This window comes from Pleurodeles waltl, chromosome 12 (genome assembly GCF_031143425.1).
Source record: "Pleurodeles waltl isolate 20211129_DDA chromosome 12, aPleWal1.hap1.20221129, whole genome shotgun sequence".
Lineage (NCBI taxonomy): Eukaryota > Metazoa > Chordata > Amphibia > Caudata > Salamandridae > Pleurodeles > Pleurodeles waltl.
The window spans coordinates 589067294-589094656 of NC_090451.1; the positions used below are offsets into that span (position 1 = coordinate 589067294).

General features: G+C 45.0%; 1 protein-coding gene across 2 annotated transcripts in view; it reads right to left on the reverse strand.

Annotated features, from left to right (window-relative positions):
* POLR1H (RNA polymerase I subunit H) overlaps positions 1–27363 on the reverse strand; it is a 156724-nt gene that overhangs the window by 18159 nt on the left and 111202 nt on the right. For both annotated transcript variants that reach the window (XM_069217761.1, XM_069217762.1), the window contains exon 4: positions 21342–21451. In XM_069217761.1, coding sequence (XP_069073862.1) covers positions 21342–21451 — 110 coding nt within the window. The remainder of the gene's footprint in view (positions 1–21341; positions 21452–27363) is intronic.

Genomic DNA, 27363 nt, shown 5'->3' on the forward strand with positions numbered 1-27363 from the left:
CAGCACCAGCGCAATCTGTATGGGACGCGCCTACCCCGTGGTCTCCGTAATATACCCGGATGGCAAGTCAATGGCGTTGCTTCGAGCCCCAGACCAGTGACCCCATCTATCTTACCACCACCCACCAAAATTGCTGCACCTTCCTGCAGGACCAGGCTAAGTGGAGAAAGGATGCACCCATCTCCCCACATCGAGGACACCCAGTCTCCCTTGTCGGGTCCATCTTGTTAAGTCAAGCAGGCGTAATATATACATGATGAACAAAATTAAAGTGCAACAACTTACATCTGTGGTTACAAGAGACCGTGCGTACCAGAGGCAGTGCCATATTCCAGTCCACATCTTCTAGGGGGTCCTCCAGTTCTCGATACCAGGCCCTATGTGCTGCACACTCCACCCCGCATGATCCCCACGCAGTGCTCTATAAAACAGGGTAACCAAATGGGAATCCTCTCCCCAATTTATTTACCTGTTCAACATCCTTGATGCTGGGGGGGCACAGGGAATCCAGACCAGACCTCTCGAGCCACACTCACGATCTTGGCATACTGCAAGAACTGTCCAGCGCTCAATCCGAACATATCTTGCGCCTCCTGAAAGAAGATAAACTCCCTTTCAGGGTATAAATCACCAGCCATCAAGCTGCCACCCATTCTCCAAGCTTCCACTGACATTAAAGTATCCATATCCCGAAAAGGGGCTAGACTCCAAATCTATATTTCCCTAACAAAGGGGACACGTCGAAGTATTTTCTTAACCGCCTACTCCCAGACCCCTGCTGTAGTCTTAACCAAATAAGGGACAGGAGTCTCCGACCTCCGCCCGTCATTAAGGCGTGCCCCAATGCCTCACCTCCCAACATGCCAGCTAATAGTTGCTTCTCCCAATTGTCCGTCTCCATCATCCACTTAGCAGCATGTTGTAAATGAGCTGCATTATAATAGAGAGTCTAATATTAGGGCATGCCAAGCCTCCATCTTCCATATCCCTTTGAAAATGTGTACAACGCCACCCTGCTACAACGGCCAGCCCAAACCAAGGAAAAAAACAAGATGTCCAGGCGATTAAAAAACAACCAACGGAAACAGAGAACTCTGGACAAGGTAAAGATACTGCTGCAAGAACACCATCTTGGCCGCAGCCACCCTTCCCATCACGGGAAGAGGCAGCTTATTCCAGAACAAAACAGAGCGCTCCAGACCCTTCACCATCCATTCCACATTGGGCGTCACATGTGCCATCGTAGTATGTGTGACACATATGCCCAAATATCGAAAACTTTAGAGCTCCCGTCTGAGGCCCACCTCCGGCAAGTCCTCTGGCGGGGCATCACATAGTGATCCTAGAGGAAACAGGTGCGATTATTCCCTATTCACCCATCGACCAGGTACAGACCCAAATTCTTCCAACAACTGTAACAACAAAGGGACCGAAGCGCGTGGCTCTCAGAGGTATAGCAACGCATTGTCGGCATATAGGGAGACAATAAGAGTAACCTGTCCCACCTGCACACCCCAGGGATCCAATTGCTCACGTAGTGAGACTGCCAGCGGTTCTACTGCTAAAGCAAAGAGGAGCAGTGACAGTGGGCATCCCTGTCTGGTCCCCCTACCAATTGCCCAAGAGTATGAAAGCTCTCCGCTCACCCGAACATGTGCAGTGGGAGCAGTGTACAACAAACTAACCCAAGCACAAATCTCATTCCCTGCAGGCCTGCCAGTAGGTAGTCCCACTCCACTGTATCAAAAGCCTTCTCTAGATCCAGCGATACTAAAACAAATTTGTCTACCGCCCCCGAAGTTTCATGTAAAATGTGTGTCTAACGGGGTAAGTTGTAAGTCGTACTACGACCAGGAATAAATCCACATTGACCCTCGTGTATCAAACCCCAGATCACGCCACGCAGTCAAGTAGCCAAAATTTTACACAGAATCTTGACATCCGTATTGAGAATAGTGAGCAGACGATATGAGGAAGGATCATCAGAATCCTCCCAGGCTTAAGCATTAGACAGACAACGCCCTGACACATGGTCTTAGGAAGAATACCTTGGTCCCGGGCTTCCTTAAACACCACCAAGAACCTCTCTCTCAGAAGGAGGGAAAACGTTTGGTACAACTCAATCAGAGCCGCACCCACTTCTCCAACTGTTATCTCAGCCTCTAGACTTTCCATGCAGTCCGGCTCCGGCTGCAGAAGTCTCATCCACTTCAGAAACTCTCCTAAGCTAACATCCAGGACGGGAAGACCAGCCCTGGACACAACCTGCAAATGCTCCACTAATATCCAAAAGATATCTCTGCGATTGGTAACCTGTAACGCCTCTGCATTCTTAGTCTACCGGATGGGAGAAGATTCAACCTCCCGCTTGAGGAGCCATGGCAGCAATTTACCAGACTTGCCTCCCTCCCTATGGAGTCGCTGTCTATACGATTTAAGGGTGACCTTATCCAGCGTGTCCCAGCAGCTACTGACCTTCTTAAACAAACACCCAAAGCTGCTTTTGCTCAACCTCTTGAGTTATTGGTGTCTGGTGTTGTACTACCTCCAGTGCTCTCTCCCAGTCTGTAAGTTCCTGTTCCATTTGTTTGCGCACCCCACATGCAGTGCTGATACACACTACCCTTAATACCGCCTTCATGGCTTCCCATTCCGTGCCCCTTGAGTTAGTCGTAACCCAATTCAAATTCAAATAGTCCTTAAGGGCCACCGCCATTTTCTCATGACAGCCAGCATCCATCAAAAAAGACGCAGGCAAATTCCAACTGCTGGACACTTTAACATCAGATCCCCACAGCACGTGCATTAGCACTGGTGCATGATCAGACAAAAACCTCCCCAAATGCTTGACATCCAATACCTGTGAACACGTCAGTCTACCCAAGAGGCAACGGTCCAACCGACTATATGCATTGTGCATCTTAGAATGACAGGTGTATTCCCTGGTCTCCGGATTTTTTCTCTCCATCCATCCCAGAGCGTTCGATTATGCATACCCTCTGTGAGGGATCTCGTCATCAGTGGTTTGTTGCCCAATTTAGACGGGGAACGATCCATCTCACCATCCAATACACAATTGTAGTCTCCAGGCCATATTAGAGGGGCGACTATCCCCTCCCCAAGCATTTCAGGTATATTGTCATAAAAAGAAGGGATCATCTATGTTAGGCGCATTAGTCATGAGAATGGTAAGGGGCAGTCCATTCAAAGTGTCTTGTAAATGTATATATCTCCCTTCCACATCTGCTTCGCTACAGATATGTGTAAGCGGGACCCTGGGCGCGATCCATGTCAAGACTCACCTTGCATTGGAGGAAAAGGATGAGGAGAACACCTGACCCCACCACTTTGTAGCCAACTTATGTGATTCCTCTTCTGTCATATGTGTTTCCTGGAGACACGCTATATGAACCTTATGTTGCCTCAGGAAGGAGTGTATTCTATCACGTGTAGTATAGCTCTTCAGCCCCCTAACATTCCATGTCAGTATATTAATCTGTCGACCCATGTTAATAATGCATATCCACCCCTCCCACTAGGGCCCCTCCTCCAACCCCACGCCCAAAAGGAGAAGGCAAGACAAGTCCCAACCGCCCATTCCACATTCAACAATGCACTGCTGTTATAAACATCAAACCTCTGCGAACTTGCGCAAACTGTAAACCCCCAAAACCCTATACCCATCCCGGACGAACATATCAAAACATACTGTAGATCCATATATATGTGAGCTGCTGTATTGCTACATACACTACGTGCATGCGGCAGCACTACGTGCAAGGTAAACAGTGGTGCAGAGTGTGGACCATTGGCCTCTGCTTTCATTGGCCTTCGCTTCCATTTTGGTTCACGACTCCATTTTGTCGAGTCTGGTTCGGTGCGTAAGGCACTGTTCTGTGTTTTTCCACAAGCTTCGGCAAGCTGAAGGGTGGGGTGTTTTTCTGCTCAACTTCGCTCCATCTGCCTGGTACGAAGGGCGCTATTTACATTCCACGAGCTATCAGTTAGAACAACAGGGGGATGCGCCTGTACACAAGGAGGAATGCAAGCTTCACCTTGGAGTCCTCTCCTGGGAACTTGGCCCGTTCTGAGGAGACGTCTCGAAGGGTGAACAAGGTACCGCCGACTGCACAATTTGTAAAGGAGGGGGTCTTTTTCTAGAAAAGACTCCTGGGCGTTAGTAAATACTATAAAAGTTGGGGGCCTGGATGGGCTGGTTTAGGAACTCTCTTCTGGGTTGGACGCAACGCCAGGAGGACTGATTGTCCCGAACAGAGGCTCCCTGTGCTAGCTGATTTGGGTTCCCCAGCTTTGTGTACGGCGGAGGGATGCAGACGCTCTTTTCGGTGAAGCTTTTCAATTTATTAAGTGTATTGTGTGTGCGCGCGTAATATGTACTTATTCTTGCAGTCATTTTCATGCTATTGAGCATTGAAGTATATTGTGTGTGCGCGCGTAATATGCACTTATTCTTGCAGTCATTTTCATGCTATTGAGCATTGAGGTATAGTGTGTGTGCTTGTATTATATGCACTTACTCTTGCAATTATTCACAGAGTGCTTATATCTTTATCATTATTCTCATGTTATTCTCCTGATGTATATATATATATATATATTAGTGTGGTTTAGTTTTGCTAGCTGAGAACTTGCCCCTTAAATAAACTTGATTATTCTACTTACGAAGGTGTTTGAGAATGATTGCTTTACATTGTGCCTTAAAATATCCTGAAGTGCATAGTTTTGATATTCTGAAGAGTAAAGCAGCACAGCTGCCAGGACAAAAGCCCACACCCCAACATCCAAAAACCCTACCACAACAGTGGAAGTGAACACCCCCCGTCCCAACTACAGTATACACAGTGCCTACCACCCCCAACCAATCATAGTCTAGGATAAGCATTTTCCCCCCACAAAACTAAAATACAAATACATAAGAAGCCCTTTTGAACCAACATCCATAACAGTTCCATTGCTCCCAATCATGTGAGGCATGTTCCACAGGCCGAACACAAGACCCCCGGCGGGACCGCATGGGCAGTATCCACCAAAGGCCAACATATTTAAGAATCAACAGACAGCAGCTCAGCATCTTCCATCTGATGAGTCAGAAAGTTCAACGGCCTACTCAGGATTCACCACGACCATAGTACCATCCTGTTGGATTTCGATTCTGCCGACAGAGTTATCACAACGCTGCGCAGAGACCCGCAAAGGGCAAACTCCAATCCTCCTCCAGTCAGTACTGTTCACTCCAGAAGTACGAGCCGAGCCAACTACAGACCGCCCAGATGGACCTGGGCCAACCTTGTCCCACATCTCCAGCCATCTCTAGACTTCCTTGGGATGATAAAAAAAACTGTGACTTGTCTCCAGAAATCACCTTCAGCCGTGCCAGATACAATAACATGTATCTGATGTTTATGGCACGAAGCTTGGCCTTCACCTCCAAAAAACCCTTTCGGCAGGGCTGGACCTTATTCGTATTGTCCGGGTAGATGGATATTTTTAAAAACAGCCCTGTCGGTCTCACAGGTGATCCGCAGGATACAGTCCCTATCTTTATAGTTCAGGAGGCGTGCTATGATGGCCTTCGGTGGCGCCCCGGGCTGAGGAGGAGCAACCAAAGCCCTGTGAGCGCACTCCACCACAAACAACCTGGACAATCCTTCCGGCTGCAATACTTCCATGATCCATTGCTCAACAAAACTTTCCATCGTGGAGTCCTACACATGTTCGGGAAATCCAAGGAGGAGCACGTTCTTCTGTTGAGATCTGCCCTATGAATCCTCCAGCATCGCCTCCAATGTCCTGACAGTAGAAGTCATCTGTTTGCGCAAGGTGCCAACCTCTGTCCACAATAGACCCCTCAGCCAACTTGACCTTATCAGATACCTTGTGGAGATCAGCACGAAGAAGGTTCACCTCCACAGCCACTGTTTCTATTTTCCCCTCCATGCCACTCTAGTGCCATGAGTGGCGGCTAACAGTTCAGCACGTGAGGGCTAGCCGTCACTGCCAATGCCTCTCCAGAAGCCCCCAACCCCCCAAACGAGTCTGTCTCTGTGGAAGCGGCATGGGTGTAGTATATTGCTCCATTGTGTTCACCTGCGACGGCGTAGTCTGCTGATGCCACCCCATCTTATCTTCGCTAAGAGATAATAGGATGTGTCACCACCAGGAAAATGCAGATCAGCTGTCCAGCCCAAATATTCACAATAGGGGCCTCTGAATGCCCACGCAGCCGTGCTGCCCACTCCCACCCGATGTGGGTCAGGTGTGCTCACTGCGCGCAAGGTCACAGGTCCCAGTCCTCCACACCACTGCACAAACTCCAAAAATGCACACAAAAAAAAAAAAAAAACTCACAGTGCCAACGCAGCCACCTGTTGAGACCCAGAACGGCGACCATCGTCGTCTCCCACCAGAGAGCTCTACGGAGCGGTGTGCCACCTCACCATCACCGTTCCATGTCCGATCCTCCGCACATGGGGGAAATAAATCTGTGCCGGATACGTTGTCAGGCAATCCAGAGAGGGGGCCAATGTGCCTCCGCTTCCTTCTCACGGGGCAAGCCGAGACCAAATGCCTGCCTCGGCTCCAGTTGTCCACCTTGCTCACCTCAGGGGTGTTGGGGAAAAGGCCCCAAAGAACACCCCCCCGCCTCGAGAACACCAGCTGCCTGCTTCGGGACTGGTTAGCAGCTGCGCCCGCTAGGGAAGGCCAGGCCCATCACACCAGCGCAGGCCACGCCCCTGTCCGACCTAGGCCCGACTGCACTCCAACCGCCTGGGGACTTCAACGGTAACCAAAAGCGGGTAGGAACCCGCTGCAGTCGTTGGGGCACTGCTGCTTGCTTTTTGGGGGGGTGCACTACCGTCAGGCACCCCAGGATCCCTGAAGGATTAGATAGGGACGGCGGAGCGCACTAGAGACCACCCTTTAGAGGGATTTAAATATTTCATGCAGTAGGTTTGCAATTTTAGGATATGAATGTATTTTATTGATATAGTGTTTAATGAATGTTGTACTGACAGAGAATTAACCGGTTGACCTTTTAATAGAGTCCCTGGTATCAGAAATATATTTTAAGTTTTGGTCAGATTACGTTGGTTGAGACCTACTGAACAAACCGCAAAATTGAAATTTTGTATGATTTTTAACTAGTTATTTTTTGTATACTTTTATGTTTTTTGATAAGCCGAATAAAGTTATTTTGGCTTTGACATTTGCCTGTTGTGTCTATACATTTACTCTCTTTATTCCTGAGTGCTACATCCAGGTGGATTGTGCAAGTGCCCTTTTCCTGGCTTTATGTGCTACCTGGGAGTCTCATGGGACCTGTGCCCTGACGAATAAGAAATTAGAAGTTTTTGTTGGATTTATTAGTATATATCTATATAAAATGTGAAAAGTGTGTGCATTTTCAGATCTTATAAGCTATTTGAAGAAAAATTGCTGCATTAAAAAAATATGCTTAAAGCTGATATTTGAATAATGACTCATGCTGGAGAGAGTTGTTTTATTACTAATATTACCTGGGTAATAATGGCATTACAGCTATGACTGCTATGTGTTATCCACATTGAGGCATTCCAAATTAAGAAAGCATTTTTTATACATTGCTGCAGATGCACCAAGCTCATGACTATATATAACGTTGCACAGAGCAATTACCAATGTTTTCTTACCTGATGTGGGCACTATTAAAACACTCAATAATTATTAGAAGCTTATAATGTTTTTTATTGAACATAAGTAGCTCTTATTACATAAAGGTTGGAAACCCCTGCACAACACCCTGTGACTCAAAACTTCTTAGATGAAAAAAAAACTTGTACTGCCTGGATCTAGCACTAAATAACATGTGCATCCGCGGCCACACATGCTATGAACTTTTAGTTCACATTTAAATTCATAGATATTCTTGCAGTTTCATATAATCAGTCTTGCCAAGGTCTCAGAATTGTGCTAGCTGGAGATTTTATTGCCAAGATATGCTTAACAGGTCTCTTTTCCATTCACGTCTTAACTGAGGAGTCAGTTATCACCTCCTACCGACTAACTCTAATGGGTCTTTATTATTTAAGTATCTGGTTGAACATGACCTGGTTAACGCTCAGGAGATCGCATGCAGTGAGGACAAGTGGGCTCCCACGCTCAGGGGTTCTTTCTCAATAATAGATTTACGTATTTGACTCAAGGAAATGTCTAACTTTATTTTGGAGGGCGGTTCTCAGAGGAGTGGTTACAGTCACCATTACCCTTCCTTTTCAATCATTGATTTTCCAGTGTTCAATCTAAGATATTCCTTCAGAAGAGCCCTGAATATCACTGTCAAAAATCATGATTTAAGATTTCGTAGGATTCCTCCAGATTTTTGCCCACCTTGTTGAGCACAGATTTAGAAATCTTTTATGAAAGCTTTTGTTTCCTTTCGTGACTCCATTAAGAATTTATTGCTCAGCCACTCGGTAATAACAAATGCAGTAGTCTTGGATGTTTTTGTCTGGCATTCTCTAATGCTAAAAGGCGGCTTCAGTGGGCTCTGGCTAAATGTTCTAGGAACAAGGAGAAATGCCTAGCTGTAGAGCCTGTTGTACGTTATCCCTTAAGAAGAGTACATCAGAAGTCAAAAGAGAACCCTAGAAGAGTCCAGAAGCACCTTGCAAGTCATAAGATACAAAATTATTTTAGAAAGTTCTTAACTCTGGTCTAATAAACTAGTTAATGCTAATGCGCCTCCTTGGGAGTGCACATCAGTGTTGAGCGATGGTTAAGCCAATTTGAAAATACTTATTATGTTAACGACAAAATTCCTACCACACCTCCTGGATACCGCCTATCCGTATGCTTAAAATACTCTGAGGTAGTTCCTGCTATCTACGAAAGTCCTTATGAGAAAGCACATGGATTGAGTGTTCATAGACTATCTAAATCGAATATTGAGCTTTGGGCCCCATTAATAATCAGTGTCCTGAACTCAGCAATAAGAATTGAATTTCTTAACTCATGGCACTCTCCTACCATCTTCTCATTTTTTTTTTTTAAAGGAATAGTCAATATTCCTGATGTTACAGGCCGATCTCCTTGAATGTTTCTGTGGCAAAGGTGTTATGCAGAACTATGCTGCACAGAATTCGGTCATTAATTTCTAAATTTAACATTCTGACTGACGTGCACTACCGGTTTACAGAGCGTCTAGGGGCCATGGAACAGTGTTTTTACTTGTACTTAATCAACAGCAAGTACACTGTGGCAAAAGTGGGCTCTGCTCATTCAGCTTTTATGACCCACAGTAGTGGGTCTGACCACATGAACTGGTCCAAACTTTGGCAGGTTTTAAAAAAGAAATGGGATTGGATTAATCCATAGTGATTTTTTTGCAGGCTTTGCACTATGATCATTCAACAACTGTTGAATCAGGGTGAGTGTACAAATTCCTTTAAATTGGAATGAGGAGTTTGTCAGGGCTGTGTTTTTGCCTCTTTTTAGCTTTTGCCTGCACAGTGCTTACTTGTTAAGTCTTTTGTATTTAAAAGAAAATTCTTTAAAAAGTGGCTCAGAAACTGTCCCTTACTTACCTGAATTTACCACTCTAATTTACTTGCTCCTCATTGGCCAGCACATAGTCTGCTTTCACCTCCTGGTCAACTTTTGTTGTACATGTGTGGAGTGGAGCTTGGGCCAACTACTCCTTCCGGGGTCACTGTCCACTGGCCAGTGTCCTTCCACTGGCTAATTCACTTTTTTTTAAATTAGGTATGAGCACCTCCTCCCCACTCTTGTGGATTGTGTTTGTTTGCTATCTTTTTCAAAGAGAAAACCCATGCTGCGACGGCTAAACTTGCCATTTGACCTGTAACCTTGCAAAAAGCTACTCCACGGAGGGCCCCACAGGACACTCGAGCCATCGCCTGGAGTTTGTTAGCCTAGTTAAAGGTGCTGACTGCATTCAGTAGTGTTCTGATGTGCATGTTTTTCGAGGTGTGTTTCAGTGTAATGAGAAATAGTGGCTGCGCAGTGTTTGCGTGTGCGTACTGAGGTAGTGAATGTCCTCTAGGGTGTCAGAATGAAGGACGTGATATGCCAATTTGTGCATGTGTGAAAACCAGCGAACACTGCAGACCTGGAATAGAGTTGGCCTTTTTATCTCAGATGAGGGACTTTACAGAATTTAGCACAATAGCACCAATGGCATTGTAGTTATAGGCCACAATGGTAAACAGTGCTTAGAATGTGAACGTCAATGAGTATGGACTTCAGACGACTTTGTTGAAGGATATGCTCTGCGTGTTGTTTCATGACTCAGATTTTGGAAAGGTTACTTCGGTATGTTTTTGTGTTTGAAGTGTTAATGGAATGCCAAGCTCACAGTTTTATAAATTACACATTTGGTCTTGAGAGCAGCAAGGATGAAAGTAGATTGTCCGGATGGTGGAGTTACCGAAGTTGTGGGTGTTTACAGCTACAGATTTTAATAATAATTTGTTCAATGTTTTTGAGAGGCACTCATGACTGACTTATGGAATGTTTATTAAATGCACATGGGCATGTTATGCAGGTATAAAATGTTATATAACACGCCTTCTGCTGATATTGTGACTTGTCTTGTCTCAGTAATTTTCATGTATATACTCATTGAAATTGTTACATAACTATTCCATACCTACAGCAATGATCAATTAAGAGTACAAGTTTTAATTTATTCATGATAAATCGTATTCATTTCGTTTTTTTTTTTATAGAAGACAGATCCAAACCACTGCATGAGCATGGTCTCCTGACCTACAGACACCAAAGAGGTACACAAAGACAAACAGTTTGGCCCCATTCAGAAAATTCTCTTTGCAAGCCCACTTTAGGAGGGTATAAGAGAACCGGTGAGTTGCATGACAGCATGAACATGGAAAATGTTGTTTTTATGTGACCAGAAATACATTATTCCCACCAACACAGTTTGCTGATGGTCACACTGTCCACGGTCGTGCAAAGGGTTCAGGTGCTCTTCAGCATCATTGAATTGCCATACTGGATGACCTCAAAGTGGTTGGAACTATGACCAGGCCTGGCTGAAAGTGCAGAGCCACAATGATAAAACCAGTAGCTAATGGAGGGGACCTCCAATTGTACGCATCATTGATAAAGCTTCCTATGGAGTATTATTTTCAGCTCTAAAGTTCTCATCTGCAGTATAATGTTTAGATCTCAAGTCCTTATCTTGTGTACATGTTGCCTATGGTATATTCTGTTCAAATGTTGAGTTTGTTTTCTTGATACTAGAATCCAGGCCTCTAGGCTGCATCAGGTTAGTTGTGTCTTTGTGACAGCAAAATCTGCACTTATGTCCAGGGACATTCACAGTATTGCTTAGTACCTGAAACAGCCTCTGAAGTTTTGGATGGACTGGTGAATCTTTGTGGATGGATAGTTGGTATATCTTTATATAGTGTGTTATGAGTAGATGGTAAATGGATAGATGAGGGGTACATGTGTAGAATATGGGTGGGCTGAGTGAATCTGTGCTGACTGCATGTTTAATGAACAGGTGTTTAGAATGCTCATTTCCTTGTCAACACACATCTGAAACACCTTGCTCCAAAATAAGGAAAAGTAAATTTAAGTCAGGTAGTAAATCACAAACACTCAAGTAACTAATTAATTTAATGACTTACTGTCCGACATGTAAAAAATGTTCACAAAGACAAATAGATTTGGCACAGGCCAAACCTATTGGCTTTGCCAATGCTTGTTTACTTATATTGTATATCCATAATCTAAATTTTTCTTTGTTGAAGGATGGGCAATACACGCCTCTGGTTAAACCCACTGTGGCACTGCTATGATGGCTTCCTGGTGTCTCACGTTTCTAATGGCCTCAAGCGCCTTATTGATGCCTCCAAATTAAGGGTTGCCATGAATGATACAGAGACCAATTTAGTGAAAAAACACATCATGGTTGGTGGACCTGAAATCTAAAGGATTCTCCTCACAAAGCAAGTCAATCGTAAAAATTCACCAATTTCCTTATTTGGGGTTATGTCCGATTCTACTGGCTTGTGACTACCATGTTTCTTAGACTACAGAAATTCTGTCAATTGGAGGGAATTTCGTTTAATTTTGTATTGAATATTGGCTGCAAAACTATCCTCCCTTTACACGAGATATATAAAACAAAGTGTGTGCCTATCTTAAAATACGGTGTTTGGAGATACAGTATATCCAAAAGTCTCCAAACTGATGAAAATCAATACTATTGTTGCTTCCTTTTTTCTTCCCCCAATCAGTCACCACTATTAAGCTCATGAGGAGTTGGGATTAAAACATGTTGAGGATTTCATAAGGATAGGTGCTATGATACTTTGGTTACCAGTTTGATCTAACGAGCAAGTACCCATAAACAGGGAACGCATTGAAAGGGGTCTTAAATGTGATAAAAGTTCTAGGATACCGTGGTTACGATATATCAAAAATACATCCGAGAAGCTGGGCAGACCAACCTTGTAATATAACCAAACCTCCTCAATTCTAACATTATCACTAGAGGTCAGTGCAGTACTTTGGATGTTCATTACATGTCAGTTACCTCCATCTGTCAAACGCTACTTCATCAGAGAAGTAGGCATCCACAGTTAATTGCAGCCCTAATAGTAAAGGGACACCAATCATGAAGATTCCCTTATAAACAGGTTACTTACCTTTGTTAACGCCTTATCTGGCAGAGACTTAATCTATCTGTAGATTCCTTAACAATGTGTCAGGTTGGATCCAGAAGATTTTTCGTGAGCAGTAACCCTGTGCACTTAGGTGGCATTGATCGTCTCCGCGTAGGTCATAGTCAGCACCGCGACGTTGTGGTACCTTTATAGGTACCACCCAGCCATGCTGACGTCAGTTACTTTTCATGACTTTCCACAACAGAAGCGCAGAGCCATGAAGTGCACTGACCACTAATGTGAATATTTAGGGCCCTGATAGAGTTCAGCTGTGTCACTTTAAATCCGTCCACATAACAGGTAGTATAGGTGGATCGGTGAGCAAAGTGCAGCTAGACATAGTCTCTGCCAGATAATATGTTACCGAACGTACGTGACTTGTTCATCTGACAGACTTCTAGCTGCAGATTCCTTACCTTAGAATAGATACCCAAGCAATACTATCCCCCGAGATGGGTCTGGGGACCAATTTCGGATGAGGAAGTCCTGTAGGACTGAATGGGCAAAACGCTTGTCATGATGGATCAGACTGTCAAGACAGTAGTATTTGGTAAGCGTTTGCAGAGAGGTGACATTGCTGCCTGGCATATATACGGGACTGGAACTCTGAGCACTAACGCAGTGGGTCGCAGCTATGGATCATGTGGAAAGAGTGTCAAGGCCTCAGGGTGTGGCTTCCTGGTCTGTGTGTAACAAATTTTAATGCAGAGCATGATGCCTAGAGATTGTCCATTTCTGCACTGCTCGACCTTTCTTCACACCAACATACCCCACTAAGAGTTGGTAATCTACCCGGAACTCATCAGTGCATTTAAGATAGAACAAAAACACTCTTTTTAGTTCCAGACTGTGGAGTCGCTCCTCCATCTTTAGAGGCACATGGAGCAGCAAAAGAGTAGGCAATATGATTGATTGGCCTAAATTAAATGGATGACAACTTTCAGTAGAAAGGAGGCCCTTGTGTGAAGTACCACCTTGTAAGAGTAGACAGAGAGGTATGGCGACTTAGTTGATAATGCCTGCAGCTCACTCACTCTGCAGGAAGATATAATGGCAACAAGTAAAGCTGCTTTCAGTGTGAGAAACCTAAGGGGACAATTGTGCAGAAGCCTGACGGAAGAGCACATTAAGAATGTTAAGACGAGATTGAGATCCCACTAAGGCATGATAAAAGGCGAGGGAGGATAAAGATGAACAAGACCTTTCAAAACCCATGTTTAATAGGGGTTTTAAACAATGAGGAGTCAGGCAGCTGCAAGAAGGTCGACAGATTGTCTTAAACAGAGCCCTGTTGGGCAAGGGAAAGAATAAAAAACAAAAATTTAGAAAGGGGAGCAAAAAGAGGATCAACACGTTTCTCTGCACACCATGCCACAAATCTTTTCCAATGGCAGGCATATACCGTTATGGTGGAGGGATGCCTGGCTGCCAAAACAATGATACAGACTTCAGGAGGAAAGTCAAAAGCTGTCACATGTTGGAAATCAATTTCCACTCAAGAAAGTGGTGAGTGGAAAGGTTTGGGTGAAAAACCCTCCCCTGCTGCTGCAACAGAAGATCCTCCAGGACAGGCAGTCTGATCGGAAGATCGATGTCCATGCTCAGTAGCTCAGGATACCAGACTCTCTGTGCCCAGTCCAGAGCCACAACAATGACTTGGGCTCAGTTGTTCCTGATCTTCTTAAGAACTATGGGCAGGAGTTTTAAAGGTGGAAAGGCATACAGAAGGCATGAGCTCTACTCAAGATGAAAGCGCCTCAGAGCAGCCTTGGAAACTCCAGTGTGCAAAACTGCTGACATTTCGAGTTCCTGGCAGTGGGAACAGATCCTACCAAGGCTCTCCCCACCGCTGAAAAGAAACCTTGTGCCGTCTCCGAATGGAGACACTATTTGTGATCTGCTAGGCATCAACAGCGGAGTTTGTTTACCCTCTGTCGTTCAGGGAGGCCACCAGGTGTTAAACAACCAGGAAAATGCTCTGTTGTTCCGGCCAAGCCCAGAGACGCAGAACTTCTTGACAAAGGGACCACAAACCCACCCTGCCATGTTTGTTCCAATACCACATGGAAGTGGTGCTGTCTGTGAAATCCTGCACTAGCCTTCCCTTGATGGAGGATAGAAAGGCCTTCAATACCAGTCAAATTGCTTGGTGCTCCAGCATGTTGTTGTAGAGTCCTGCTTCTGCCGCAGACCAGAGTCCTCTGATCTCCATCTCTCCCAGATGGCCACCCCATGCCAGGAGTGTCTCATCTATCACCACTGGGATCTGGTTGGGGAATGGAGAGGGGTCTGCCACTCACCCAATTAGAGGTTGTTAGCCAGCACTGCAGGTCTTTAGCGGTTCCCTCCGAGATCCGGACCATGTTGGAGAGATTTCCCCAATGCTGCAGTCACTCCATCAAAAGATAATCAAGTGAAGCCAGGTCCCACTGCTGAGCCCGCATATGCCAGCGGGCATGTGTCACAAGCAGGATGCTGGAGGCCATGGAGGCCCAGCAGTCTCAGAGTCAGTCTCACCAAAATCCAGGATAGAAGCTGAAACATCGTTATCATAGTCTGAATATCCTCGACTAGCTGTTCGGGAGGATATACACAAAACTGCACCACATCAAGAACAGGTCCGATGACAAGGATTATCTGATAGGTAGTCTGGAGTGACTTCGGACGTTGATCATGAACCTCAGCGAATGCAAAAGGTCTGCAGTAGACTGGTGGTAGGAGACAACAGCCTGGGCCGAGCTTGCTTTTTATAGCCAGTCATTGAGATAAAAGAAGACTGGCACCCCTGATCTCCATAGATGAGCTGCAATCATTGCCATCAGCTTGGTGAACAGCCGAGGGGCACTGGTAAGGCCAAAGTGAAGCATGGTGAGCTGAAAGTGCTCATGGCCTACGTAAACCCCAGGTGGGCAGCACGGGAATGTGGAAATAGGCATCCTACAAGTCCAACACTACCTTCCAGTCTCCTCAGTCTAGGGCAGACAAGACCTGAGCCAACATGAGGATTTCAAATTTCTCCATCTTGAGGAAGAGGTTGAGGGTTCAGAGATCTAAAACAGGACGAAGGCCTTTGTCCTTTTTGGGAACCAGAAAGTAACGGGAATAGCAACAACAGCCTACTTTTGGCACCAGAACCCCCCTCTTTGACTCCCTTGGCCAAGAGAGGCACACCTTCCTCGAGGAGAAATGACAGATGATCCACCAACATCCAGGCGTGAGATGGTGGCATGGAGTGAGGGGGAGTTTTGAAGGGGAGGGAGTGGCCCCAGTGAGTCAGTGAGTGCATAGTGAGTCAGTGCCCTGAATGCCCAGTGAGTCAGTCGTGTCCAGTTCAGAGCGTACTGTGAGGTTTGCTGCATCTCTCCCATTGGCAACAACCTGAGCGGTTCCGGAGGAGGGTTGGACCATCCTCTGAGGCAGCACTTACACCACTGTGTCCCACAGCGTGTGGCGGTAATGGCCCAAAAGACATTTGGAGTACATGGACGGAAATGCCAGGCTGGCAGAAGAAATCAACTTCCTACCAAGATTGTCCAGCCTCTTTGATGCCCTATTCGGAAGAGAGGTAGGGAATGCGCCTTGGGATGCGGAAGCTTGCACTACCAAGCTCCCCGGGGTTTGGTTCCTCTGGGCTGAGGTGATAGAGGCCAGCAATCATTCTAATCACAGGAGCCCCTGTGTTGGGTTTGGACCAAGACCCTAACAGAACATCAGTAAGGGCATCACTTGAATGGGAGTAGGGGGTTCAGAAGGGGAAGCTCCCAGTTATAACACCTCTGTCAAGATGTTAGACTTGACAGCCACCGAGGGCAACTGAAGGTCAAGGACCTCTGCCGTCCTCCCCACCACCATAACATATGAAGCTCTCTCTTCTGTAGCCACGGTAGGGAGAAAAAGCGGGCAAGTACCTAGAGAAGTAGCCAGTCAACTATTATCTAAGATACAGTTGCTTCATTAAAACATTATTGAAACTGATACTGCCTCTGACTGTCCTTGTATATGTGAGACTAATGTAACTGAGAGAAACAGATGCGATCTGAGTGACCACGATTTCCCCGAGGAGTCAATTGTGTCATGCGCTCGGCTGCCCAATCATCCCTGCTCTCGGGTAGAGATGAGGCAGTGCTAGTTAGCCGGAGCAAAACCCAGATTAGGCCGACAGGTGTCCCCTGTAGTGGGTTAGACTCAGTCCACCCACACCACAGGTGATACTCCCGCTCAAATCCAGTAGTCTTATTAAAATAGTGAGAGCCTACGCAACAGTGGGATCTACCTCACAGGGCTGGTATTCCAAAAGGGCCAGCGACCCCTCCCAGTCTTCCCCGAAGATAAAGCCCAAAGGAATAGGGCTCAGGGTCCGATCTAGGAAGCAAGGTTCCTGCTGGCATCGGACAGAGCATCGGGCAATACACGTCCAGCTCTGTGTCGGAATCAGGGATGACAATGGGGATGGTGCTGATGGCAGCATTGGCACTAGGACCAATGGCAGGGAAGGTTGAGATGGCACAAACGGTGCCGGTCCAAACCCAGGAATGGATTGGCCTGAGCTGCCAACGTGTAACCAGAAGGGGGGCCTCCCTCTGACCCCCAAGGTGCATCAGAGGGGTCGGGCACCCAATTACTCATATGGCCTCATAAAATTCTCATAGTTGTTGGGGTTGCTTCATCTACGAAGAACCAGGCCTTGAGCTTGGATGCTCCCTTGTCTTGTCAGCCGACGAGAAGTTGAAGAGTGTTTCAACTTCTTACTCTTTTGTGCCTTGACTCACACAAGTGTTCAGACGACTTGGAGTGAGACAACAAAGATTTCCGGCTCCGCAAACGGTCCCAGGACATTCCTCTCCACCTCAGTTTATGTGGAGGCGCATGCCAGGCTGCCATGAGCTTTAGGGAGCGCTCCCTCAAAGCCTTCGGATGCAAGGTCGACAGTCGGAACACAACTCCTGTCGAGGCCAGGCTCCAAACACCACAGGCAGACAAGGTGCGGGTCCACCACCAATCGAGGACAGGCACCACAGGGCTTATATCCGGTCTTTCTTACTGCCATTTTCCTAACACATCGGGAGAAAAACCTCAAAAAACTTTGACAAAATGATGAAAATTTCCAGTCAAAAAATGGCAGAGGAGTAGCTCTTCTCCAGATCAGCACTATCTGGCGCGAAAGAAGAGAACTGACGTTAGCGTGCCTGAGTGGTGCCTATATAGGTACCGCAACATCACTTTCAGTGTGGACAACGCCAACAACGCATGTGGAGCCGATCAACACCACCTACTGGAACACATGGGTACTGCTCATGAAAAATCTTCTGGCTCTAGAATTCTAATGTAAGGAATCTGCAGCTAGAAGCCTTTATCAGATACAGTACGAATAAGGAGTCAGTCTGTTACTTGAGTTTCCGTGCAGAGGTGAGAGAGTTTAACTCAGATCAGTAGTTCTTAATCTTTCGACTTCTGCTGATCCCATTTAATTACAGCTGGACACTGGTGACCCCGAAAGCCATCTCTATGACTTGAAACTAAACTAAGCCCAAACTATAACGCCGCACTTCTACTTTATTCTGCACACGCCAGTTTAAATAAGAGAGCAACTATACACCAGTATAACAGCCATGTTGTATTCCCTAATCAATAGATGATAAAGTGAAGTCCGTGCTCTCAGCAAACGTAGTGGGACAGAAATATTAAACTGACTGTCTCTGGCTTCAGACAGCAATTCATATTGTATGGATAAAGCGGAGGACCATGCACAGTCTGTGATGAAGACAGTAACTGCATAAAAGCTAGACCAGGGGCACAAAACAACATATATGCCAACCAGTGGGAAGTGGTAACAGGCCTAAGGAAGTATTTCAGCTCTGCTGAAAAGTGCAGGCAATGGCCCTTTTCCAGTACAAGAGATTTAGCTGCTTGGAGTCTAAGCGCTTGACTATGTGAACGACTGGATAGGAGTACGTGCAGCCTTTCAGAGCCTCTTGGGCAGGCGACCTGTGTATACATGTATAAATTACTGAGTGGTAAGAACACTAGCTCTTTGAAGTCGCAGGTGCATATGCCTTTCTAGAAAATCATAAGCAAGACAAGTATTTTAAGTCAGAAGCTAATTGTCATTTCAGGTCCGGCATGTGACTTTGTGAATTTCCACATGCTTTGTCCTGAACTAGCAATTTAACAAATTGTTTAAATGCTTTCATACTTTTATTACTACATACATCAACTATATCTGGGAGGTAATACAGTAGACTAAGTTTTGTTTGTTCAAGAAACTATTATTCTCACTAGAGAAACAGTCTTTATATAATTATGTAGCTCAAAATGCTTATGATTATTGACAGAGAATAATGGTTTGAGGGCATAAGGGTCTATGATCCCCGGAGTAGGACCTGTACACCTATAGAGGACCATGGACCAGCCACAGGTTGAGAACCACTGAATTAGGCTCTCTATTTAATGGAACAAGGCAAATTTGCATTTATTATATCCTCTTTTAAAAGGGGATTTGAATGCAAAAAAGGGAAAGGGCATAGACTGCTACTGAGTGAATATCAGTGATTATGTTGACTAGGCTTGACTAAAGAATGCACATACTTCACTTTGCTTCACACAATTCTTTTAAAATAAGCTGGACAAAGTTCATGAAGTTTATCACGAACCAGAAACGCAAAGAAAAAGTCGGAAAAAATCCCACCACCCTATAATCCACCTTTAAAAATTAAAAGAAAAATCATCCTAAAAACAAAATAAATAAAACAAAAACATACAGCCAAACACGTTTTATTCTGCTTTCAATCTGTCAAAAGGCCAGATGTCCAACCCTAAACTTAGTAAAGAAGCATCCTAGTTGGAAACATGGTAGAATAACAGTTTCTCTGTCTTAAAGTCCTAAAGGTACAACGATGCAGACAGCTCCGCCTACAGACTAAAAACAATATTCTACCCATACCCATGCCTTTAACCCACATTTAGACATGACACTCTAAATTGGAGACCTGTGTGGCGTGATTTAGTACAATTAATGCAAACTCTTCAGCACTGATGCAGAAACGGATTTAAACTGTATCTCGGCAGAGACAAAACACGTGGACTGCTGGGAGGTGTAAGGTGTTCGTCCTGAGACCCCTTTGTATTAGTACGTGGGTCGAACCGTTGACTTTTAATGGGATTGTCTGATTGCTCATAATGTGCACAGTAACAAATGACTGTATTGTGGATTGTTTTACTTACTGAGAATCCTCAGACATCCTTTTACTGTGTATGGGTCACTACGAATAACGCATTTCACTGCACTTTTTAAGCACTGCATTGTCTTCACTTTACTTGATTATGATAAGATTCTTATGGTTGTCCAAAAATAAACAGAGCATTGTGAATGGATGATGTAGAGATAGGAGTTTGGTTTTGATTAGACATAAGTGGAAAAGACCCCCAGAGCCATTATATCTTCTGTATATCGTACCCCAGTTCTGGGTGGGCATGAGGGGTTGGTCCAGTATGATTTTACAAGTTTGTGTGCAGCCGCTGGGCCACCATGAACAATTCGGAAGACAGTGGCAACAAACATTGACGGTCTTATTTCCCTGGGACAGAATATGGCCAAAGAAACTATATTACACCGAAGAGTATATTGCTAAAATGTTAGAAGGCCCACCTCTGTTAGGACCCAAAACCACATAAGTTCAGAACACTACTAGAACAGATTTGGGTAATTGGAGAAATTGAAAAAGAAAGTCCTCAGGACAAAGCTCCACGGTAAACCGAATACCCAAATATAGATATTATTCCACTTGACATAAACTTGGGAATGTGCCCACAATCTTTGAACACAACAAGAAATTTATAAATTCACAAGAATTGTAACCCACGTTTGGTCACTGGTTTAATGGATGTTGTTTACATTCGGAATTCTACAAGGCACATTTTCTTACGGGCCCTGGGGCAGTCAGTTGTTGAGCAGTATTTTGTTAGTGTTGTCTACCAATGCCCTTCCTCTTACATTTAAGAAAGTTCTTATAGTTTTATGTTTTTCAATTTCTAAATCACAACCTGATCTAATACCACACTTGACTTCGTTCCGGGAACATGTTGTTCTCAGCTAGAAGTCCAAATAGAACACCAGTGACACTAAGGGAAATAATATTCTACGGTGCGTGTTTGAATACAGGATGGATTGTACTGATGATTACGAAGAGTGTGTGGCAAAAGATTCCCTAATCAAAGGTAGGCCAGGTAGATGGAAGTGGACAGGAAGAATCCAACTAAATCCCATGCACATGAGGGGACAGAATGAATGGTTCACTGAGTAAGTAGTAAAGACCGACTTCAGGCAAGGGTGCACGGAAGTCAATCAAAGCAACCAAAAGATATGCAGGGTGGTTTAACGAAAACAGAGTAACAAAGGATAAAGAAGAGGCAAACGGTCGTGAAAAAATTAGAGGATGAATGTAGGAAAATTTGCAAATGAATAGAGATGAAAAAGGAAGAGAGAATACAAGGTAGAGCGAAGCCGCAAATGGGGTGATCAAGTGGTTTAGAGGACATGGAAAGAGAGGAGAGAAGACACAGACATACACACATACCACCCACCCACCCACCCACAAGACAGATATTTAGAAACAGGTCCTTCCTTACCTGCACTTTGTACAGGTGTAGAAAACAGTCTGTCCCTCATCTGCTGATCTCATCTGGCGTGTGTGGTACACCATCCCCTCATGGCCGCACCGCAAACACTTCCTGTCAACCTAAAGCAAGAGTGAGGCTGGTGGTTATAAGATTTGCCAAAACAACAGACAAAAATAGAGGTCTGGGAATGAGTGGATCATTGCAGGGAGACGGACCGCCATAATGGGCACCAGCATCCCCAACACACTTGCAACACCACTTCTCTTTAAGCATCTCCTTGTTCAAACATGTAAATGTTTTAAATCAGTACTGTACGCAATAAATGTGCTTGTATGCAATCACACTAAAAACGCTGTTTCCGCTGAACTCCCCAGCCAGCCTCTCGTTATCACTAGCATCCTGCAGGGTGCAGCTGCTGGGATTGCTGAAACTGCGGAGCTCAATTACCGTCCACCCATCGCGGATACCTCGGTCATAAACTGAAACTGCAGAGGGCAGCAGGCCTCTATGTTAACACTGCCCTCACAATCAATGCAAAATAGTGGCTAGAACGGAAGAGGCAGAGGCGGCACTAACTCTAAATGGCGCCGTTGAGTTACATGGCTTACTAAACATGACAGTGATTACGGGGGTGTCACAGCCGGAAACTAGGCCTGCAGAGAGCCTGGCCCGGACAAGGACCAGGCTGCATGTATGATGTAGGGGAGAGCAGCACGCGACAAGGGACCCATGCCTCGATGGGGAAGAAGCCCGTGGCCCACTCAGACACTGGGGAGCTGCTGCCAGAGCGCATCGCGTGGAGCGCTTGGCCGGCCGATGGTCAGGTGCGGACAGCCCACAGATGGCCACAAACAACGGTGCTGAACGACTGCGTCCCTGTAACATCGCAAGGAGTTATATAGTGAGGTAATACCAATATTTATCCAGCCTTTACACCAAGGAGAGTGTAGCCAGACTAACAGCCGCAGGCCACCAGTCATTATAACTGCAAACATTCCATGGAATGTACTAATTACACAAGGAGTGGGAAGGGAAGGGGAACAACGGATACAGCATAATAAAGACAATCAGGTATCCGTACACAATGATAATAATTCATATCACTTAAAGCATTCTTCGCCTTACAACAAAACTAAAGAGAAACGTTATCCATGCAGAAATTTCCATGAGGGTGTTTTTGATCTGGAGGACATCATTCCCAAGATGATGAGATCTGACCCCGGGTTAGTGTTGAGTGGATTAGATTCAACGCATATTAGAAGGTGCAAAATCTGGGTCAGGATAGGAATATATATCATGATTCACCTCTCTCCACACGGGAGTATCCGCCTTCATACACAATGCTGGCAATCCGGATGCTCCAACACTTGCCTTGTTACATTTTTCCCCTTTAAATGTTTGGAAGATTTAGACTTGCAGTTCATTACTCTCACGGTCATCTTTACACATTTCCCACTGAGAGATCATGAGGTTTGGCCTTGTATACACCATCATCCTAAAGATCCACATTCTGATCAAAACATTTAGTGGAACAACTTTTGAGCAATCACCATAGCATAAATCATATGCTGGGGTTCTTCCCCTCAGTAACTTGCAGCAACTGACCCAGTCCTGTTTTAAGGACTTATGTGGTAGGCCCACAATCCTTCACTGATCAAATTGTGGACAGAAATTCTATATTGTAAGGCCACATGGATGCTATCCTTAAGATAGATTTTTAACCTTTCAACCAAGCCTTTGGTTTGTGGATCAAACAGCAGTGACCGTTTGCTTGATGTCATGCAGGTTAACAAAACTCCCCATCTCACTGGATGTAAACTGAATGCAATTGTTCGTAAAAATGGATTCGTGAAAGCCTTCCCTACAGAATATTTCCTTCATAAAATTTATGACTAGATATATAGTCACTTTTTCTACAAACGTTATCTCAGGCCACGTGAAGCATTAATTCACCAGGACAACAGCATATTGAATATGGACAGGCAATTCATTAAAGGGAACAGCAATAACAAAAGCTAGTTTTTGCCACAGTTACTGGGGCCATGGGAAATAGACGCATAGAAGTGGTAAAGCATTTAAGAGTTTTAATACAATTTCAACATTCAATACAACTCCTTATACAACGGTCACCCTCAAAGTTCATACCAGCCCACCAAAATTGTCCTGTTAAGGCAGACATACACATATGATATTGGTCGCTGGCTTCCATGATAACACTCAAGACACCTTCCCAATGGCACACATTTACCTGAACAGTATGTTATTGGGCACAGCTTATCTGGAACCTGGGTAAAGCAGTTTAAAAGCCCTCGTAAATGTCTAATAGGTTTCCACTTGAAAAAGTGTGTTCTCTTGCCTTGCACAGAACCTTATTTTTAGCATCCACACTAAACACATTCCTTCTGTAAACGGCACATTTTTGCATGGTACAAATTTCATTCACATTCGTGGCCACATTAAGATCACCCATTTCACTTTTCTCACTACCAGTTACGTGGCAAGGCTATTGTGATATGTGCTGTGCAGATGTGTTGCTTTTACCCGGAACATGCAAAACCTTGAAGCAACACTCTTGTAATTTTGAGCTTAACCCTGCAATTAATGCAGGTGAATCAATCCCTCCACCTGGAGGCAGGGTATGAACTAGAGGTTAGTGGTATGTTTGCAAATTAAACTTGTTTGTCCAAACAAAAGTCTGAAATGGTCCAATGTCCAACAGAGGCTGACACTCTGTCACTGTGTAACGTCTTTCAATTAACCTGAGGGTGCAGGAAGTATAGCCAACTATCTATTCATCGTGACCTTCTTGTGAAAGAGCAGCACCCAACCTATAGCCACTAGCGTCTATTATGATTGTGCATTCTTTTCGCACCAGTAAATGGTCACAACATGGTAGCACTAGTTATGTTCAGCTTTATCAAGTTGAAAGCTTCTTATTTGTCTTTTCTCCATTCTTATTTCTTTGCAAAGGAAATGGCTTGGGGTTACTTAGTGGAGAAATTCTTGATGAATCGTGAACAGTATTTATTCAGACCACAAAAAGATAGCAGCTGTTCCTTAAGTGCTATGTAAGGTGCTTGGTTAATGGCATTTGCCAGGGAATCCTTGGGAACAATACTGTGAGGAAAAAGGCTATTAGCTGTGTGACCTGCACAAGTAATGGGTCCACATTCACCCTTCACTGGGAGCCAAACACCCCAATGTAGTGCTCGACGTTCTCTGGGTAGCGAAGCAGAGCAGTGCAATGCCTACTCAAGGGAGGTGGTGTGGGCTAGTAACTACCATTTGCTGGCACGAGTCACTCTTAATAATAATTGTCCAGTCTGTGCTTTTCTTTAGAAAAGTAAATGTTTATGACACACACTGACAAAACTCAATACTAAACTGTAATTTACAAATATACACAAGGCTGGTGTAAATGCCTTTGGCATTTGGCACCCACATTTGTCCCCAAAGTTCACAGTACACCCCCATTCAAGTGCAATGTACCAGCTATCTACAGGGAGTGCAGAATTATTAGGCAAATGAGTATTTTGACCACATCATCCTCTTTATGCATGTTGTCTTACTCCAAGCTGTATAGGCTCGAAAGCCTACTACCAATTAAGCATATTAGGTGATGTGCATCTCTGTAATGAGAAGGGGTGTGGTCTAATGACATCAACACCCTATATCAGGTGTGCATAATTATTAGGCAACTTCCTTTCCTTTGGCAAAATGGGTCAAAAGAAGGACTTGACAGGCTCAGAAAAGTCAAAAATAGTGAGATATCTTGCAGAGGGATGCAGCACTCTTAAAATTGCAAAGCTTCTGAAGCGTGATCATCGAACAATCAAGCGTTTCATTCAAAATAGTCAACAGGGTCGCAAGAAGCGTGTGGAAAAACCAAGGCGCAAAATAACTGCCCATGAACTGAGAAAAGTCAAGCGTGCAGCTGCCACGATGCCACTTGCCACCAGTTTGGCCATATTTCAGAGCTGCAACATCACTGGAGTGCCCAAAAGCACAAGGTGTGCAATACTCAGAGACATGGCCAAGGTAAGAAAGGCTGAAAGACGACCACCACTGAACAAGACACACAAGCTGAAACGTCAAGACTGGGCCAAGAAATATCTCAAGACTGATTTTTATAAGGTTTTATGGACTGATGAAATGAGAGTGAGTCTTGATGGGCCAGATGGATGGGCCCGTGGCTGGATTGGTAAAGGGCAGAGAGCTCCAGTCCGACTCAGACGCCAGCAAGGTGGAGGTGGAGTACTGGTTTGGGCTGGTATCATCAAAGATGAGCTTGTGGGGCCTTTTCGGGTTGAGGATGGAGTCAAGCTCAACTCCCAGTCCTACTGCCAGTTCCTGGAAGACACCTTCTTCAAGCAGTGGTACAGGAAGAAGTCTGCATCCTTCAAGAAAAACATGATTTTCATGCAGGACAATGCTCCATCACACGCGTCCAAGTACTCCACAGCGTAGCTGGCAAGAAAGGGTATAAAAGAAGGATATCTAATGACATGGCCTGCTTGCTCACCTGATCTGAACCCCATTGAGAACCTGTGGTCCATCATCAAATGTGAGATTTAAAAGGAGGGAAAACAGTACACCTCTCTGAACAGTGTCTGGGAGGCTGTGGTTGCTGCTGCACGCAATGTTGATGGTGAACAGATCAAAACACTGACAGAATCCATGGATGGCAGGCTTTTGAGTGTCCTTGCAAAGAAAGGTGGCTATATTGGTCACTGATTTGTTTTTGTTTTGTTTTTGAATGTCAGAAATGTATATTTGTGAATGTTGAGATGTTATATCGGTTTCACTGGTAATAATAAATAATTGAAATGGGTATATATTTTTTTTTGTTAAGTTGCCTAATAATTATGCACAGTAATAGTCATCTGCACACACAGATATCCCCCTAACATAGCTAAAACTAAAAACAAACTAAAAACTACTTCCAAAAATATTCAGCTTTGATATTAATTAGTTTTTTGGGTTCATTGAGAACATGGTTGGTGTTCAATAATAAAATGAATCCTCAAAAATACAACTTGCCTAATAATTCTGCACTCCCTGTATATATAGGGGTGTCAGTTTACATTAGGTCAATCTTGCCACATTTCAACACTGAAATCGCATGTTATGGTAATACTTTATTCCATCACCGACTTCAGAATAATAATCCCTACTGCACTCCCAGCTGTAGAGCACCAGCTCCAGCCTGTGAAATAATTAAAAACAAAGAATTCCCACAGAAACCATCTTTGCTTAGGCACACAGTATATTCCTTGGGGAAAATCCTCTTAGGCCACACTCTTTTAATGTTGGTGGTGGGCCTGCCATCCTGGGGCCACCATAGGCAGCAAAAATCAATGTGTATAACTAGCCCCGCGGGGCATTATGGGGCGTCCCTTGCAAGCGCGAATATGAAATTAAAGGCGAGCAGCTGGAGTTACTCATGCGCCACACTACAGCCTTTTTTCATTTTCTGCTGTAAAAAAAAAAAAAAACTGGGAGGGTCCGGTCCCACTCGGGCAAATCCACATGCCTCCAGGCGTTGAGAGGCAGCCCAAGTAGCCCACCACTGGCTGCCCCAGTATGCTTCCCCATGCGGGCAACAATTACTCTGCTGCCCCTTGATGCTGGTAGGACTCTGGTCTCTGTGGAGGCCGCCCAGTCACCCCCAAAGACATGGGAAACAGGACATGCCCACCATCAGTGTGGCAGCACTCCTTCGTCCTCCTCGCTGCCGAGGTTCAGAGTTGGGGGCCCCATTCGAGGGGAGGGGGCACAACAGTGCTTGTCAGGCAGCAGAATACGAAGGGGGCCCTGAATTGGGGCCCCTGGACCCCTGGTTGGCCTCTTTAAGGGTGTGACAGCACTTCCTGCAGTCTCGCAGTGACATGGTAGAGAGCCCAGAGCTAGGGTCCCAGACCCTTGTAACGAAAAATCTAAAAGTTGAATCCTTCTCCTGCCCATTTCTCAGGCCCAAGCCATTTTGCAGCTTTTGTGCTTAATTTGCTGCAGGTGGCATGGGAGGGAGGGT